At 44.1% G+C, this 17,573-nt stretch overlaps 1 protein-coding gene across 9 annotated transcripts in view; it reads right to left on the bottom strand.

Annotated features, from left to right (window-relative positions):
* The window catches only part of PPM1F (protein phosphatase, Mg2+/Mn2+ dependent 1F), a 42,360-nt gene that overhangs the window by 12,522 nt on the left and 12,265 nt on the right, over positions 1–17,573 (bottom strand). For 2 of the 9 annotated variants that reach the window (XR_010989602.1, XM_068157274.1), the window contains exons 3-7: positions 15,904–16,103; positions 14,151–14,339; positions 12,918–13,061; positions 11,129–11,222; positions 9,959–10,083 (exon numbers count right to left, since the gene is read on the bottom strand). Coding sequence is in view for 4 of the 9 variants with exons in the window: in XM_068157274.1 (XP_068013375.1) it covers positions 9,959–10,083; positions 11,129–11,222; positions 12,918–13,061; positions 14,151–14,339; positions 15,904–16,103 (752 nt within the window). In the remaining 5 variants the exon portion in view is untranslated. Of the gene's footprint in view, positions 1–1,531; positions 10,084–11,128; positions 11,223–12,917; positions 13,062–14,150; positions 14,340–15,903; positions 16,104–17,573 lie in introns of those variants that run through there. The other 7 variants (XR_010989603.1, XR_010989600.1, XR_010989601.1 and 4 more) reach the window with 7 other exon arrangements.

Raw genomic sequence — 17,573 nt, 5'->3', positions numbered from 1 at the left:
AAAGCCAATGCTGGGCACCAGCAAGGAGGAACTAGAGTGATCCCCAGTCCTGTTCTCAACTGCAGCTGGAAGGGGCTCAGATCTACAGGAAGATGGCATCCCATGTTAGGAAGTACCAAAGATGCTTCTAAGACACCAAAGTGATTTTGTTCAGCTGTGTTCTTATCAGCAAAGACTGGCTGCAGTTGCCTTTGGATTGTGGAGTTACCTCCAAAGATGATGGATTTCCACAGCTGCTTTACATAACCATGAAAGAACAGCAGCAGTTAGCTGGTGCTTAGCTCCCTGGTGAGCTAAATGAATCGCAGGCTAGGAAATTGCTGCCAAACCAAGTCAAGCAAATCCCCAGCCTACACTTTTCTGAGAATTTGCTACTTTTCTAGAGATATCACAAGTGAATTTTCACTCCGTAAGTTCTTACTGTTAACAAACAAACAAGCCCCAAACAAAACGGAAAAACATTTGGAACAACGAAATGAAGATCTTTTCAAGAGGTTTGATCTGAAGTAGATTGAAGTATGCCCACAGCATCTTGAGCAGAATCTACCTGCTGGTTAATTATGGTTATCCTTATCTGTGTATTTCAAGAAATACCTTCTCTGCCTCCCTCTTATGCAGTGTCCTGGGCTCTTCCTGGGCTTTTGTTTCTCTTCCTCACTAGGATAAATAAAACAGTGTTTAGCCAAACTGCCTAACAGACTGGAACTCTCAGACCCCCTCCAAGAATTTTCTTGAGTCTCTCATCTCTGTCTTCCTCTCTTGAGAATATGAACACCAACACTTCAGAAAAACCGACACAGATTAGTTTAGCTTCTAAGCCATACTTAGAAAGTCACCATCATGCTCAAAATGTCCTCTGTGTGCTGTAGTAAATTAACTCAGATCCAGAAGGACCTGAGGGAATGGCTTGAGAGAGTTCAGCACAGAGCCACAAAGATGCTGAAGGCAGTGGAACATCTCCCTTGTGAGGAAAAGCTGAGGGAGCAGAGTCTCTTGGGGGAAGCAGAGACTGAAGGGTACCCTCATTCCTGTTGAAAAAGATGTGCAGGGCAGTGTCAGCAGGATGGAGCCAGGCTCTGCTCAGTGATGTTCAGTGATAGGACAAAGGGCAATGAGTGCAAACTGGAGCAGAGGAGGTTCCACTGGAACAGAAGGAAAATTTTTTCACTGTGAGGGTGCTGGAGCCCTGGAGCAGGCTGCCCAGAGAGGTTGTGGAATCTCCTTCTCTGGAGACAGTCAAAAGCTGTCTGGATGTGTTCCTGTGCGACCTTCTCAATGTGGTCCTGCTCTGGCAGGGAGGTTGAACTGGATGATCTTTTGAGGTGCCTTCCAACTCCCAACATTCTGTGATTCTGTGAAATGCCTGCTTGCCTCATTGGTCTTAGGGAGTTTTCTTGCCATATTTAGTAACAGCCCCATGGAAGAAAAGATTTGATGACAAGGAAACCACTTGAAGATGTGCAATATGACCACTGCAGATCCACCTACTTGAAATAGTAGAATGGAAAAAATGCATTTAAGAAAAGAAACAAACACCACCTCAAATCACAATGCTTTATTGATGTTTCTGAAGTATTAGACCCTACAGTGGAGAGCTCTTATCCCCCCCCTGTTTCCATTCACTGCTTTGAAACAACTTCTTACAATATGCAAATAGATACATGAGGCACTGTGTGAATACAAAAGTGACAATACAAAACCCCCCAACAATTAAACCTCATGCAATACATACATACATATATATATATAAATATGGTAATATAGCATAATCCACACAAGCACTATTAGAACAATCCATGTAAATGAATGTACAATATGCATAGCATTTAATGATCAATGACAACAGGTCTCTGACCTGGGCACAAAACCAGTCAGCTTAAGGAAGAGTTTTAAAGATACTAAATAACTGGTTAAGCCACAGCTTATCAAACCTGCTGTACTGCAGCTTTTCTGCTCAGGGTCACAAGTGCAGATTAGCATACAAAATAAATAAGGACTAAGATTCTACAACACTTGGCTAACAGCTCCTGTTTCAGTCACTGGCCCTCTTACTTTCATTCAAGGGTTGTTAGCCAACAGTGGCAAGAAACGTGCCTGAAGCAACAGTTCTGCTTGTGTGCTATTTTAATACTGATAAAAACCACATATGTTTAAAGTCAGCAGGAGTAGCTATACAGGTCTAACTTACCACTAAACAGGCAGAGGATTGAAGTTATGGTACAGACAAGATACTGAAGAACTGCCCTGACTGGGAGGTTAATTAGCCACGTGGTGTGCTGCAGTTACCAACCTGTCCACTTGGTCAACTACTGCAAGAAAGAGAGAGCTGGCAGTGAAGGGAGTTAGAAAGTTTTTTTCCCTCCTCTAAACAGTGCAAAAGTTTGAAAATGCCCTCTGTCAGAACAAGGAAATACAGAGACAAGAGTATTTCTCAAGCCCTGTACTCAGGATGAGAGCTACTGTTACCTGAAATAAGCTTAAAGTATTCCTATGGAATAGCATGCACAGAACAGGATTGTCTTCTTACACATCCAATACTGGTCAATACCAAAGACAAAGAGTTGCCATAGTCTCTTATCTTCCTAGCTGACATGGTACTTCCTACACTCCTGGTGTTGCAGGTCTCCAAAGATCAGACCTCATTCACTAGGAACACAGATGAAAATGAAATTGTAAGTGGCCATTAAACTGACTTAGCCAAAGGAGTTAAAGTCTAAGCAGCAGCATTTTGGAGGATGGGGCTGACAATGTAAAAGGATGCAAGAGAGCGAAGGAAAAGCAAATTGGGAAGAGAGTGAGGAGGATACAGCACAGGACTGACTTTCAGAAGCAGAGGTTAGAAGTAGCTGAAGTAGTTAAGTAAGTTAAAGGTACTTAAACTTAAAACTTCATACTGACCTTTTTATTTCCAGTAGAGAGTTTTAACCCCAACAAAACAAACATTTTTGCTATTTTAAACATACTGAAAAGAAAGGGGGAAAAAAAAAGGAAAGCAAGCAGCATTAACCATCCAGCATTACCAGAATGCCTTTTAACAAAGTTAGAAAGGGCAACATGAAAGAGAGGAAGCCATTGTTGATAACCCTGAGAAGGTCCCCATAGGATCTCTCTAGTTCCCTAGCTATTACCTCTTTATCCTTAGACATCCAAAAGGAGTGATCACTCCTTAGGCAAAAGGACAAACACTTCCTGCAGGAATGATGGTCACACCTTCCAGCTCCATTTGCTGAAGCAGCAAACCTTGCACATACCTGATGGATTGCCACAGAAATGATAATGAACTTCCAGAAGATCAGGGAAAAAAAATGAGGCTCTTGTGCGTGGAAATCTAGAACCACTTAATCACCAATAAGCTCGGTACTTGCTATGCTAATATTTCCTGGAAATTAGTCATCAGGCTTAATAGTTGAGAGCAAATTCAACAGTCATAATCTAACTAGTCACACAAAGCCCAGATGCATTCAGCTCCTTAGAAAGTTAAATATATCTTCTCTCTTCAGACTAACAAGCACACATCAACAAGACATGAAACCCCGACTAGGAGGAGTTTGTTAACAAAATAAAGCAGACATTACAAAACAGCCAAAGTCATTTGCTTCAAACAGTGCTTTTAAGCTGACACTGCACTGCCAACCCTTCTAGGCTGCCTTTTTTTTTTTTTATTCCATTGTTTGCATTCCAAGAAGCTTGAAAACATTTCTTTTCCTATTGATTTTGTCCTCTTCTGTTTGACAAAAGCTGCGGCTTGCTAAATTCTCCAGGATGCCAACACAGCTGCCTTTTGTTTGGCTTTGTGTGCACCAGCAGCAGCATGCAGAACTTGGCAAACACAGCAAGCTAACAATATCCAGCAGCTTGTGGGGAAGGCTTGTGAGTGTTTGGGCCCTGAGAAGTCACACCAAACCAGAAGTTTAAGTGATTCTCTCTAAGATTTCAGGTTCCTGAGCAGTTCAGTGATAAGGTTCGCACCAGAGCCTAGAAGTTCATTTTAAGGCAGTATTTTAAGAACTGTCTATGACAAGCAGGTGTTCAAGTGCAGCCATACCTCCCTCATATCTCCAATTGATTTTGGGCTTCCCAGTTCAAGAGGGACACAGATCTACTTGAGAGAGTCCAATGGAGGGCCACAAGGATGAAGCAGGGACTGGAGCGCTGCCTTATGGGGAGAGGCTGAGAGACCTGGGGCTGTTTAGTCTGGAGAAGACTGTGAGGGGATTTAATAAATGTTTATAAATATTTGAGGGGTGGGTGGCAAGAGGGAGGGGACAGGCTCTGTTCAGTTGCACCCTGTGACAGGATAAGGGGCAATGGATATGAACTCCAGCACAGGAGGTTCCACCTCAACATGAGGAGGAACTTCTTCACTGTGAACCATCACAGAGCACAGGAATCGAGTCCCCCTCGAGAGGTTGTGGAGTCTCCGTCTCTGGAGACTTTCAAGACCCATCTGTGCTAGATTCTATGGTCCTGCTCTGGCAGGGGGATTGCACTCAATGATCTTCAGAGTCCCTTCCAGCCCCTAACATCCTCTGTGTGCGATTACGTTTCAGCTGACATGACTGATACCAACAGAAATAACTTCAGGTAGAGCAAAATCCAATAAATATATTAAACCCAACCAAAACATATGCAGAAAGTGGCTGGCTGAGCTCTTAGAGCTGTCAGCACTGCAAAACAAATAGTGCAGAGGGCTGGCTGCTTTAGTGGCTTGATTTAGGAAAGCTGGAAGACTGGCCTCTTGGGTTTTGTGCTGTCAGTTTTAAAGGTTACCACTAGCTTGGCAGAAAACTGATTGCTCTCCAGCACAACTATTCAAATGCAACTAGACCTGCTAAAAACGTGTGTTGAGAGAGAGCACATCACATAGCATAGGCTGTGAAGGTCTGCACTTGTTTGAAAGTTCCTTTTTTCTCCCTCTGCAACCCTTCCTGAAGGCCATGCTGTCCACCAGAAGCTATTTGCTCCTCAAAATGAGGGATGAGCCATCATTTCCTAAGAGGACTTTATCTGGTGACACAGGCTCAAATGTAAAAGGGGCAGCAATAGAACTAAGCAGGGAAATTTAATTCAGGCTTAACTAAAGTTAAATTATATATGAATCATCTGCAATCTGCTCTGTTGTGGCTAACATCCCCCCCACTTTCTCCCTACAGCATTTGTTGATACTTCAGCACTGCAAGAATAGAAATAGACCGTGTCTGGGGCTGTGCATTAAGTACCTGCATCCACAAGAGTTCTTTAACCAACAGTCTCACACAAAGAGTGGAGCTGCAATCTTAATTTAGGCTTTAAGCAGCTCAACTGTCCATGCCCTTTACAGACTGAGGGGTTTTGCTGCAACCAGCAAACCTGTGCCACACCATTCAGAAACACCTGGGGTTCTCAGCCACTTGTTTTGCAAGCACCTGTTTGTTAGTTTTAAAAGGATTGCCTAGGAGGGAAGTTCCAATCACAAACAGCTGCTTTAAGCTATCAACTGAAAATGGGTTCTTCCAGGGCAGACAGCCAACTTATCTCCAGAATTTGTAAGGAAAGAGAAGCATTTTCCCCAACATTAGAACAAGGAAAAACTAAAAAGGAAATTTTAGTGTCTTTTCCTGACAGAAAGCTAACAGCACTGGAAATACCTTTGAAAGAGAGCAGTATCTCACCTGACTTTGAATTCAGATTAATGTCTATTAAATGCTATTAAAGTCAGCACTGTGATTAACACTGTTCAGCTGCCATCTCTGCTGTGAGCACTCCATGCACAATTACTCATCTGCTGAGAGCTCCCCAGCCTTATCAATTGGTTGCCACACTTCATGACAGCAGTTGCACAGTGACCAGCACCAGGCATACTGGATGCTCCCTCTCAGCACCACTTTTCACACAAGGGCCTTTAGAAGAATCCATTTAGTAGCATTAGCTTCTGAGGCAGTGCTGAGGGGGTCACAGCAAGTCACCTTGGATGCTTTTATTGTGTTTCTTTCCTTGGCTGATTGAGGACACAGTTACCACATCCAAGATTCACTTTTTTAATGGGTGTGTTTCTAATTCTTCCAAGCACTGCTATTCACTCTAAAGAACTGACATTTGTAGCTCTATTTTCCAACCCACTTCCTTTTAAAATAGGCATTAATAATACTTAAATGCATTCTTCTCTCTCTCTCACTCCTTCACACAGAAGATGGATTTTACTTTATCTCCCTCTGTTCTGAATATTTTCCTGCACTTCTACCTTTTGTATTCTAAAAAAAATCCCCAAAAGGCAAAAAAAAACCCACCCAAAATAAACCTCAGACCAGCCCCTCAATAAACCTAATTTGTAACATTGTCATCTTGGCTATGTCAGACCCCGAAGACTTCACTGTCTTAGGTATGTTTCTTTGTAGGAGAGGACAGGGTAGGAAAGGGAAGGAAAAGAAAGGCAGAAGTACGAATTACCTTCAAGCAAAAGAGATGCTGGATACCCACCTATGCAGAAGGACTAAAGTTAGGTTTTGATCAAGCAAAATACAAGAATTTAGGTGTGTTCTATTTGAAAAATGCAGGCTGGGTGTTAAAAGGCAGCAGCAGCAGCCATCCCTTTGGAGTCTAGTGAAATATGAAAATACTTTCATTTGCACTGAACATTGGTCTGGAATCCTTCAGCTGACTTCTACAGCTTCAAAGGCTTGACAAGACTCAAGAACTGGGTTTGTTGCATGCTCATGAGAAAGACAAGGAAACAGGCAAGTTAGTCAGTTTGTCATTAGCTAATTTGACATTGGTGGACATTGGTAGTCCCTTCCCCACTGAAGTCTAAGTTCTCAAAGACTATTCCTGTCCACTTACATCTCAAAAACATGAGGCACCAGGTCATTCAGAATGAAAACATCTACGTGAACAGCTTCTCACAGTACAGAATTTCTCCCCTAGAGCATGGCTTGGGAATGACATTTTTTGATCACCACAGATAGCTTTCTAAAGGCCCATTCCACTTAGCTCCCATTAAAAAAAGTATAGTAATCTATCCAACTGGAAACAAAAGAGGATATTCTCACATAGCTGCAAGTATCCATTAAAAGACTTAAGATTTTCATCTGCAATGCAAATCTGTCCCAAAAAGGTTGAAATAAAAGGATGATCACAAAGGATTTTTCGCACCATGTTTCAGGAAATTTGGCACATTTAGAAACTAAAGTAACTTTACCAACATTTCACACTTTCCTTCTCCTGATAAACCTCAGATAGTAGTGAAATCAAACAGGTCTGTATGGTTCTTACTAAATAATAATGAGAACTATTTCCAAGACACCAAGAGGCACTAGCGGTCATCAGAAGTTAGCATATCACTGAATAGCTGGGATAGAAATCAAAGACAGGAGATGGCAAATCCAGAGTAGGTTCACTAAAAAAATGAACATCTACATCTAGCAGGCTGCTGGCACAGAAAGCCTTCTCCATGTATTTCAGGGCAGCAAAATGCAGGATGGAAAAGTGCTTGTAGCCTTCTTGGAGGAAAAGCTCCTGTTGTTGCATTGCTCAACAAGGAAGTCAGTGTCCAAGCTGCTATGTAATGAGATAGTGGCTGACTGAGGAGCTTCTGTGTCAAACCAAATGATCATTCACAGCAATTGAGTAAAAACCTCAGGCTCCTCAGGTACCTAACTGCCCCAGGACAGCTGACAATGCAGAAGCACCATGGACAAACAGTGATGCTCTGTTCAATCCTTTCAGCCGTCTCAACTCTACTGTCTAAACTGTCCCTAAGCAAGATTAGCGTTCAGCACATCTCAGACTGCCATATTGCAATGCCACATGCTTCTAAATTAGGCAGATGTGAAGCATTTCTTGTTTAGCTACAGAAATTACTGACACATTTACCACTGAGCCTTCAGATCCTGTGAGTCCTGCTAGCAAGGCAAGACAAAACACAACCAGAGGCTCCAGCATGAAATGGATGCATAACAGTCACACAAAAACATCCTTTCATCTTCACTTCAGCTTCGCATTTCCTTAATAAGTTATTTAGGTACAAAAAGACCATGGCCAAATGAACCACCTAGTAATTAAAAAACTGGTACTAAACTGCTTCTAGTTTGTGTTATTAGATTTTCCTCTCAAGGTCAGCAGTGGTTTTGTTTTTAAATCAAAGCCAGGATGACCCAGATTGTTTACTTTATGATCAGCTAATGAGATTCTCGCATGGGGCAGGGCATAAGCCACAGTCAATATGGTCAAGCTTTTACTACAAGCCACAAAATTTGGCAACAATGAAAGATTTCTTGTTTTCTTCTCTTTTTTTTTTTTTTGAAACCTAGGTTCCACTAAAATCATTCACACACACACATACACAAAATAAAATAAAAATAAAAGATTTTAAGTGCATGAAACATTTCATATTAATGACATTTAAAAAGTCACATTTAAAAAACACTATAAACTGGCTTGCCAGAATATAACAGGAAGCCAACAATACTTGGGTGAAATATTTAAGGCACTTGAGGGTAGTCTGTTTTTAAAACCAGATAAGAAGAAGACACAGCCACCTTCAAATTCTCATTTAAATAAGAACCACAACAAAAAATAAAGTAACACTGAAAGACAAGAAAAAAAAAAGGGGGGGGGGGAATTCCTCCAACTGTAATGTTCAGGAAATAAACACAGAATAAAAATAAAATGCTGACTTTTACACCAAAAAGTGGCAGGAACAGAGCATATTGAACTGCTACAGCAGACATACTGTAAAGATCTTTCAAATACAATAATAATGTTCCTTTCTTTTCAGGTTGCCAGACAGCCAATAAAGCATTTGTTAGGGAGAAATAATCCAGTGCAGTTAAATATTGGATTCCAGTTTATAAACCAGAGCAACCCCTGGTTTTGTATCCTTTTGCCTGGGATATTTCCAGTTAGCTTTCTGGCCTTTTTTTTTAAGCCTTCAGTTTTGTTTTCTCCTCTCCACACACACGAAGCTAAAGGCCTCCAAATGAAGCAGCCACATCACCCTTGGAATCTCATCTTTGGTACAAAACAAAAGCGAACCCCTGAACAGAACAGTGTCACCCCCAGTCACACACCAAGCTTGTTCCTATAGACCCCACACAGTAACAAGCTCCTCTGTGATGGTGACAGTTTCTCTCTTCCCAGTCTCCAAAGTTAATCTCACAATACACAAAGCATTCTCTTTAAGCAGGGTTAAGACACTGGAACAGGTTGCCCAGGCAGGTGGTGGAAGCCCCATCCCTGGAGGTTTAAGGCCAGGCTGGATGTGGCTCTGAGCAACCTGATCTAGTGTGAGGTGTCCCTGCCCATGGCAGGGGGTTGGAACTAGATGATCCTTGAGGTCCCTTCCAACCCTAACAATCCTATGATTCTCACTCAGTTCTCACCCAGAATTCACAAGCAGGTTTTCTGACCCACTAAGCTTATACACAGTAAGGTTTCTTGCCACTTCCAGGGCAGAGGGATATGACCAGCAGCCCTGGGGCACACTTTCAGAAGTCTGCTCCCAGAGATGAAACAGCTGTACAAGGTCTGCTCAGTGGTTTTTGAAAGGAGGAGGGAAGGAGGGAAGAGAAAAAACAAATGGGACGTCAACAAAAGGAGTCTTGCCCTTCTTGCAAATGTTTGTCCATTTGTCACTCTTTTCCTGACACCTTTTGCCTATGTATGAGAGGCTTCTTCAGTGTAAAGCAGTTCCTGGCACGAACTTACTTAAACATTCTCATTTAAGCAGATTTTGTCACTGTGTGGCTGCTGCCTCACAGCTGAGGAAATTAAAGGGTGAACTCCGAGCATCATCACCAGCCTCAAGGCTCTTAGGGTCTCTGAGACAGCCTGCCAAGATGTCCTGAGGATCCCTCAAGAACACCACTAGAACAGTGATGTTATCACTAGATCCATTTTCCTTTGCAGCAGCCACCAGTCTTTCTGCTGCATTAAGACCCACTCCTTTGGTTTGCATTAAATGATCTAGGACCAAGTCTACAACCTCGTATGGCTTGACAGCATCAAAGAATCCATCGCAGGCTAGGAGCAAGTAATCTTCAGAGCCGGTCAGATCAAATGAATCTCCATCTGCATCACCAGAGATGTAGGGCTTCTGGCATACATCCCCTAAAACAAACAATCCAAACAAAGGCTTTCTTATTTCAAATGTAAACAGTTACTTCTCTCACTGATTGTTTTCACCATCCCCAAGGACAGCCAGAGTATGTTCCAGAGGTACCTGGTGCAGGACAGGAGTAATGAAAAGCTATAGAACAAGCAGGGGAGGCCTTTGTTTCTTTAGGAATGCTTGGAACCTACCTAAATGCAGTAGCTCTCTATGCAGTTACTATAATTTATGCTTTCCTATTTTTGCAGGGAAACTGTGGAAATGCTTTCAAAGTTTTTTCTCTCTGAAATATATTTGTGCAAGGAAATAGTCAGGCCTTCATTTTGCAGGTGTGCCTCTTGGACTGCCTTCAGAATGCTATGAAAACAAGAATTTTCTTAGCTATCAGATACACAACACAATGCCATAACAATCTGCAAGCTGTGTTTAGTTCATTGGTTTCACACAGACAGGTTGCTATTGATCCAAATTCAGACTAATTTACTTCCACCTATACATTACAGTTACCTACTGTACCTGCCCAGGGTCTTTTATCTTTTTTGCCCTAGTAGTAGTGAAGAAAGCTTAAGGACAGGATGCCATCCAGAGGGACCTGGACAGGCAGGCTGAGGAGAATCTCAGGAGGTTCAATAAAGCAAAGCACAAGATCCTGCACCTAGGCTGGGGCAATCCTCGTTATCAGTACAGGCTGAGGGATGATGAGATTGAGAGCATCCCTGCAGAAAAGGACTTGGAGGTGCTCATGGATGAGAACCTGGACATGAGCCACCAATGGGCACCTGCAGCCCAGAAGGCCAATGGCATCCTACGCTGCATCAAAAGCAGTGTGGCCAGCAGATGGAGAGAGGAGATTCTGCCCCTCTGCCCTGATAACTCACCTGCAATGCTGTGTCCAGCTCTGGAGCACTCAATGCAAGAGAGAGATGGACAGGATGGAGGGGGTTCAGAGGAAGGTCATGAAGATAATCAGAGGGCTGGAGCACCTCTCCTATGAAGAACATCAAATTTAATCTGAACTGTACTAACTCTGATGGTTTATCTTACCAATTGCTCTAGAAACAGCCAAGGTGCCATTAACCCGCCAGCAGTCCATATAGGTCACACAACCTCCCAGAGCTTCAATCCGTGCTCTCTCGTCCTGAAAAACAGTAGAAGACAATTTTTATACTGAAACCCTACTATGGTTTGTCCACTAAAAAAATCATAGAATGGCCTAGGTTGGAAGGGATCTCAGAGATCACCTACTCCAATCTCCCCACCATGGGCAGGGACACCTCAACTAGACTCAGCTGCTCAAGGCCTCACCCAATCTGGCACTGAGCACCCCCAGGGAGGAGGCATCCACAGCCTCCCTGGGCAGCCTATTCCAGAGTCTCACCGCCCTCATACTGAAGAGCTTCTTCCTAAAATCCAGTCAAAACCTACTCTCCTTCAGCTTCAAGCCATTCCCCCTTGTCCTACTGCTAGACACCCTTATGAAGACTCCCTCTGCAGCCTTCCTGCAGGATCCCTTCAGGTATTAGAAGGCTGCTCTAAGGTTCCCCTGTAGATGATGGAGATTGGGAATCAATACGGCTGACCAATGTGATCGAGTATTGTTCCTTTATTGTTCCAGTGTTGCAGGCCTATGGTGCAGGCCTGTAGTGCAAGTATAGCACTGTAAAGTGTAGAAGAAACAGGAGACAGGAAAGGCAGAAGAAGTGCGTAGCAAGGCAACTGCTACAACTTATATAAACTCGGAGAGTCTCGTTGGCATAGCTCCATTGGTTCCCTATGAGTGACCACACATTGCACTATTACAGATTATTGGTCCAACTACTAATGACACAATGAGGTTGTTGATGCAGGTGCATGTCCTGTTGTCCCAAGATAACTGTCCATGTTTATAGCTACCAGTGTCTTGTTTTAGTTACATGCTGCAGGCACAGCACTGTTTTGCTCCACTGCTAGCTGATTCTGCATTTATGGCCTACCACCATGTCAGGCTCTAGGCCTGCACTGCCAGATTGCTCACACTGCTCGTCGCTGGCATTGCCACATTCCCCTGGAGTCCTCTCTTGTCTAGACTGAACAACCCCAGAAAAAAGGAGAATGCTTAAGTTTTTGTATCATCATGTTCTCATCCATATGGATGAGCACCCTTTGCTCCCACTTCTTTCCATCCCATTCAGCAACTGAGTAAATAGAGAAATCTTTGGAACAAAATACAAGGTAGCTAGGCTGTGACAAGAGCATTTGTATTGATACTTCTTGAATTACACTATTTTAACAAACATTCATACTCTGAAGGCCAAGGGTCTTGCAATGAAAGATCCCCATCAAATTTCATGTAATGAAATATCCAGCTATTTAAAAACGTGTAGGGAATGCAAAACACTTTTAAGCCACTTAGGATAGCAGTAGAGTATCATCAGCTTTTGAAGGATAGGATAGCATATTATTAAAGACTTGCATGATGCTAACATTTTAAATAGTTATGAATCTCAAATTAATTAAGTTCATTTGTAACAGGCAGTTTTAGATTCACACACACACACAAAATAAATGTGTGGAAGTCTCCAATTGCTAGAAATTTTGAAAGGACCACCTGAGCAGGAACTGAAGGCAGGACTGACAGGACCCTCTGTACCTTCAAGAGGGGCATAGTTGTAAGGATCACCTTTTCAAGACAAAGAAGTGGATGTCAAAAAGGAAACTGTCAGTTCTCTGAATCCTCCCCTACAATTTATGTTACTGTGTAAAGCACCAAACACTTCAGGAAGTTTGATTCCCAAAGGATTTGGGAGCTATTCTGACAATGCACATGGGAGAAAAAAGAACAAGTCAGACTTACTTCCCGTTCTGGTTTGTGAGGTTCCATTAATGTCACAGCTTTTCCTTGCTGCACAAGCATGACCTGTGAGTCCCCAAGCCATGCTATGTGTAGCTTGTTCCCTACAATCAAGGCAGACACACCTGTTGTACCACTGCGCAGCTTCTGCAGAACAAAGCAGCTGTGTTAGGAGAACATTCAGCAAGCCCTGCAGGTTACATGGCAATACTGCAAACTTGGGTTTAATCACACCTAAAAACAGGAGAGCAGACTGCCAGTTGCAGCTCAGGGACCTGAAATAAACTCTTTATATATTCTAACACACAAAGGGTGGGTTAGTGCTGCCTCTGTCATGCTCCTCCTTCTTTGCTATTAATTCCAAAACTGATGCAGGAGGCTAAGATCTCTATTGTTCAAAACACAGAGAAACATAGGAAAGGAAGAGGATCTGAATCTCAGTGCTGTGAACACTTCAAGCACACTCAGGTCTCCCCAGTCCCTTTCACATACTCCACTCCACAACTACAGACCCCTTGCACTAAATATATCCCCTTATTCTTGGGTAATCAAATGAAGATGTCAACCAAGGAAGGCACCTAACTATCCTAGGTTCCACATTGATTAGTGAGAGTCAGAAAGAAGCTGGTCCCTCTTTTGTAGCTCAGTGACAGAACTGAAGATATGTAACAATGAATACTTCTACCCAGTCCAGCCCCCCTGCAGTCAGCAGGGACGTCTTCCACCTTGAAATCTCCAGGGATGGGGCCCCAACCACCTTCCTAAGCAACCTGTGCCAGTGTTCCACCACTCTCATGGTGCAGAACTTGTTGCTAACACCCAGTCTAAATCTGCTCTTCTCTAATTTCAAACCATTGCCCTTTGTCCTGTCACTGCAGGCCTTTGCAAACAGTTCCTCTGCAGCCTTCTTGTAGCCCCCTTCAGGTACTGGAAGGGTGCTCTCAGGTCTCCCCAGAGCCTTCTCTTCTCCAGGCTGCAGAACCTCAGCCTGTCCTTGTAGCAGAGGTGCCCCAGCCCCCTGATTGTTTCGGTCTTGAACTGGGAAGCACTGTCAGTTTGGTTTTCCTCACAAAAAGAAGTAATTGGATCAAAGCAAACCTTCACATGTGGTCTAACTTCATTATGAAGTCAGTGATCTAAAGGAACTGTACTGACAGAATCTTCTGGATACCACCACCTTGTCCAACAGCTCTCAGTCTTGTTTAAATACAAGGGAATGAACCTCTACCCACTCACCTCTCTTTTGGCTTTGACAAGAAACATTTCATCCGTCTTCTGGAAAGAGCATTTCAAGGCCTCAGCTGGATTCTTAACAAACTCTTTGTGCAGCCCAACATTTACATGTAAATGGGTTGCTGAATAATCAGCAGCATCCACTCCACCATGGCCATCAAATACTGCAAAGTAAGCACGATCCACTTCATCCTTTTGTAGGGAGGGAGAGAGAGGAAGACATCTTCATGTTCAAAACCAAAACACCTCACAGACTGGTACCAGCAAGCAAAGATTCTTCATTCTGGGCTTTCTTCCATACAACATTGCACAGGTAAGGGCAATTTAAGGCAGTTTGCAAAATGGATGGAATGGGTACTTGGCAAGGGAATTACTTTTCTTGGTTTGCTGTTAGTCATTTAATATCCTTGAAAATAATCTGGAATTGAAACTGCAGGCAGCTGGTATCACAGGCCCACTGCAGCTCCCTTAATTGGCACTTCTGCAACTGCTGTTCTCCCCTCTTCCTAACAGTTATCACAACATTGCAACTCCAGCAACATAGAGCTAAATGAACTCCCCATCTCCCTGTACCGCTTAGGAATCATAGAATCTATAAGGTTGGAAGAGACCTCAAGGATCATCAAGTCCAACCTGTCACCACAGACCTCATGAGTACTAAACCATGGCACCAAGTGCCACATCCAATCCCCTCTTGAACACCTCCAGGGATGCTGACTCCACCACCTCCCTGGGCAGCACATTCCAATGGCCAACAAGTCTCTCTGGGAAGAACTTTCTCCTCATCTTGAGTCTAAACTTCCCCTGGTGCAGCTTGAGACTGTGTCCTCTTGTTCTGGTGCTGGTTGCTTGGGAGAAGAGACCAACCCCCTCCTGGCTACAACCACCCTTCAAGTAGTTGTAGACAGCAATAAGGTCTCCCCTGAGCCTCCTCTTCTCCAGGCTAAACAATCCCAGCTCCCTCAGCCTCTCCTCACAGGGCTGTGCTCAAGGCCTCTCCCCAGCCTTGTTGTCCTTCTCTGGACACGTTCAAGTCTCTCAATGTCCTTCTTAAACTGAGGGGCCCAGAACTGGACACAGTACTCAAGGTGTGGCCTAATCAGTGCTGAGTACAGGGGCAGAATGACTTCCCTGCTCCTGCTGGCCACACTATTCTTCATGCAGGCCAGGATGCCATTGGCCCTCTTGGCCACCTGGGAACACTGCTGGCTCATGTTCAGCTGGCTGTCAGTCAGTACCCCCAGATCCCTTTCTGACCTCAGCCTGTAGCACTGCATGGGGTTGTTGTGGCCAATGTGTAGAACCTGGCACTTAGATGTGTTAAATCTCATGCCCTTGGACTCTGCCCATCGGTCCAGCCTCTGCAGAGCTCTCCTGCCCTCTAACAGATCAACTCCTGCCCCCCAGCTTGGTGTCATCTGCAAATCTACTGATGATGGACTCAATCCCCTCATCCAGATCATCAATAAAGATATTGAACAGGATGGGGACCACCACTGATCCCTGGGGGACACCACTAGTGACTGGCCTCCAGCTGGATGTGACATGAAACCCAGGTCAGAGGATGGTTCTTTATCAGGGCAGCAGTTGGCCCCTAGCAATCTGAGTCAGTGAGTCCTTGCTCCAGCACAGAGGCAATAACTAACTTGTAGCAAAAACTTCCTGCCATTCACAGATCATCCACCCAGCAGTCATGGTGTTTACAGGAACACTGAAACACCAACAAATGGACCTCCCCAGTGTTTTCCAGACTTACTGCTAAACCAAAGAGCTGATTGAACTCTGGGAGCAGAACGTGCCGGTCCTCCATTTTCCGCCGAGTGTTGCGGATGGCGTAGACAGAAACGAGCAGGAACCTCGTCAGTGGCCTTAGAGGAGGCAGCTGCTTCTGCCACTCACAGCAAATGTCCCGCAGCTTGTTGAAGAAGCAGCGCTGCAACGACTCTCCATCCAGCACTGACAGCACAAAGACAAAACAATACGTTGTGTGCCCACCTTCCCTACATCACCCCATCTTTTGGCCTCTCTTTCCTTCAAGTTCCTCCCCCTAGAGCTATGTGCGCACATTCAGCACTCTGCAAGAATCACAACAGGCATGATGTGGAGAGAAAGTTGCAATGGAAAACAGAATAACCTTAAGGATGAGAGCAGCTTCTTCACTTAGGCGTTAGCAGCCCTGCAGAAACAGATTTGGGGGTACTAGTAGATAAAAAGCTGGACATGAGCCAACAGTGTGCACTTGCAGCCCAGAAGGCAAATAGCAACCTGGGCTGCATCAAAAGCAGCGTGGCCAGAGATGGAGAGAGGTGATTTTGCCACTCTGCTCTGGTAAGACCTCACTTGGAGTGCTGTGTTCAGCTCTGGGGCCCTCAGTACAAAAGAGACATGGACCTGATGGAGAAGGCCCAGAGGAGGGCCACAAAAATGATCAGACCAATACTGACCAGAAGACCATGCTGATATCAAGCCAACTCTCCCCATGCAAAGTGCTGGAAACTTGCTAAATCTCTGATCCAGACAAATAGAGGCTACAAACATCACATTAACAGGTGAAATATTTAGGGTGCAGTGAGACTTAATTAAATGGGTTCCCCCTCCTGCCATTTGACTTGTGGGTGAATATTGAAACAGGCTTCTGGAAAGCATTGTATCCTGGTCATTACCAAAGCTCTGCTTGGAGACACATCCTCTGGGGCATGCTGAACCTGCCTTTCAAGTTATCCAAGGGAAATGAGAGGATGAGCATTTCCCCTTACAGGACAGACTAGTTTGCCTAAGACATCTTTCCTCCGTTTTTATCTTCTACTCTGCCTGCATCCTGCTCCATTTAAATTCTTGGCACTGAGACTGAAGGTTTGGTGAAGTCTTATGTTAAACACTTCAGCATGTAAGTGCAATAGGACCATCTGCTACACGAGGCACAAACCCATCACTCAGTCACCAAGGTCTGTTCCCTCTAGCTCACTCAGGAGAAAATGCAGGCATCAGGCAGAACACACACACATCGAGTTCTGCATCCCCCAGCCTCTCGTCTTTACAGGGAAGGGTGGGAAGGGAAGCAATAACTGACAGAAACTATTGAGAGAAAGAGCTAGAGTTTCAAGATACTCAAGTTGTGGAGGGGCCATGGGTCCCAAAATCTTGTTCCCTAGAAAAGACAAAAGCAAGGTAGGTTATGTGGATGAATTGAAGGCGTCAGCATGGCTGCACAATAGCGGCTGTGATGATGCCAATGTCACAACACAGGAATGATTAGCTAAGGTCAGTCTAGCAGAAAGAAAAGGGCTCTTCAAAAATAAGAGGTTATCACATTAAGACAGGAACTGAACCAGTTCAGTTTAAGTGAAATCATTCAATGAGGAAAAATTCTTAACTAGTTCAGGAAGCACAGTGGACATATCTCTTTCTGAGAAGAGGAACTCTCTT

Source organism: Melanerpes formicivorus, unplaced genomic scaffold (genome assembly GCF_026170545.1).
Source record: "Melanerpes formicivorus ecotype bairdi unplaced genomic scaffold, bMelFor1.0.p_v2 SCAF_36, whole genome shotgun sequence".
NCBI classification, from domain to species: domain Eukaryota; kingdom Metazoa; phylum Chordata; class Aves; order Piciformes; family Picidae; genus Melanerpes; species Melanerpes formicivorus.
The sequence above is the reverse complement of the archived record's forward strand: the minus strand, read 5'-3'. Positions and strand labels throughout refer to the sequence as shown.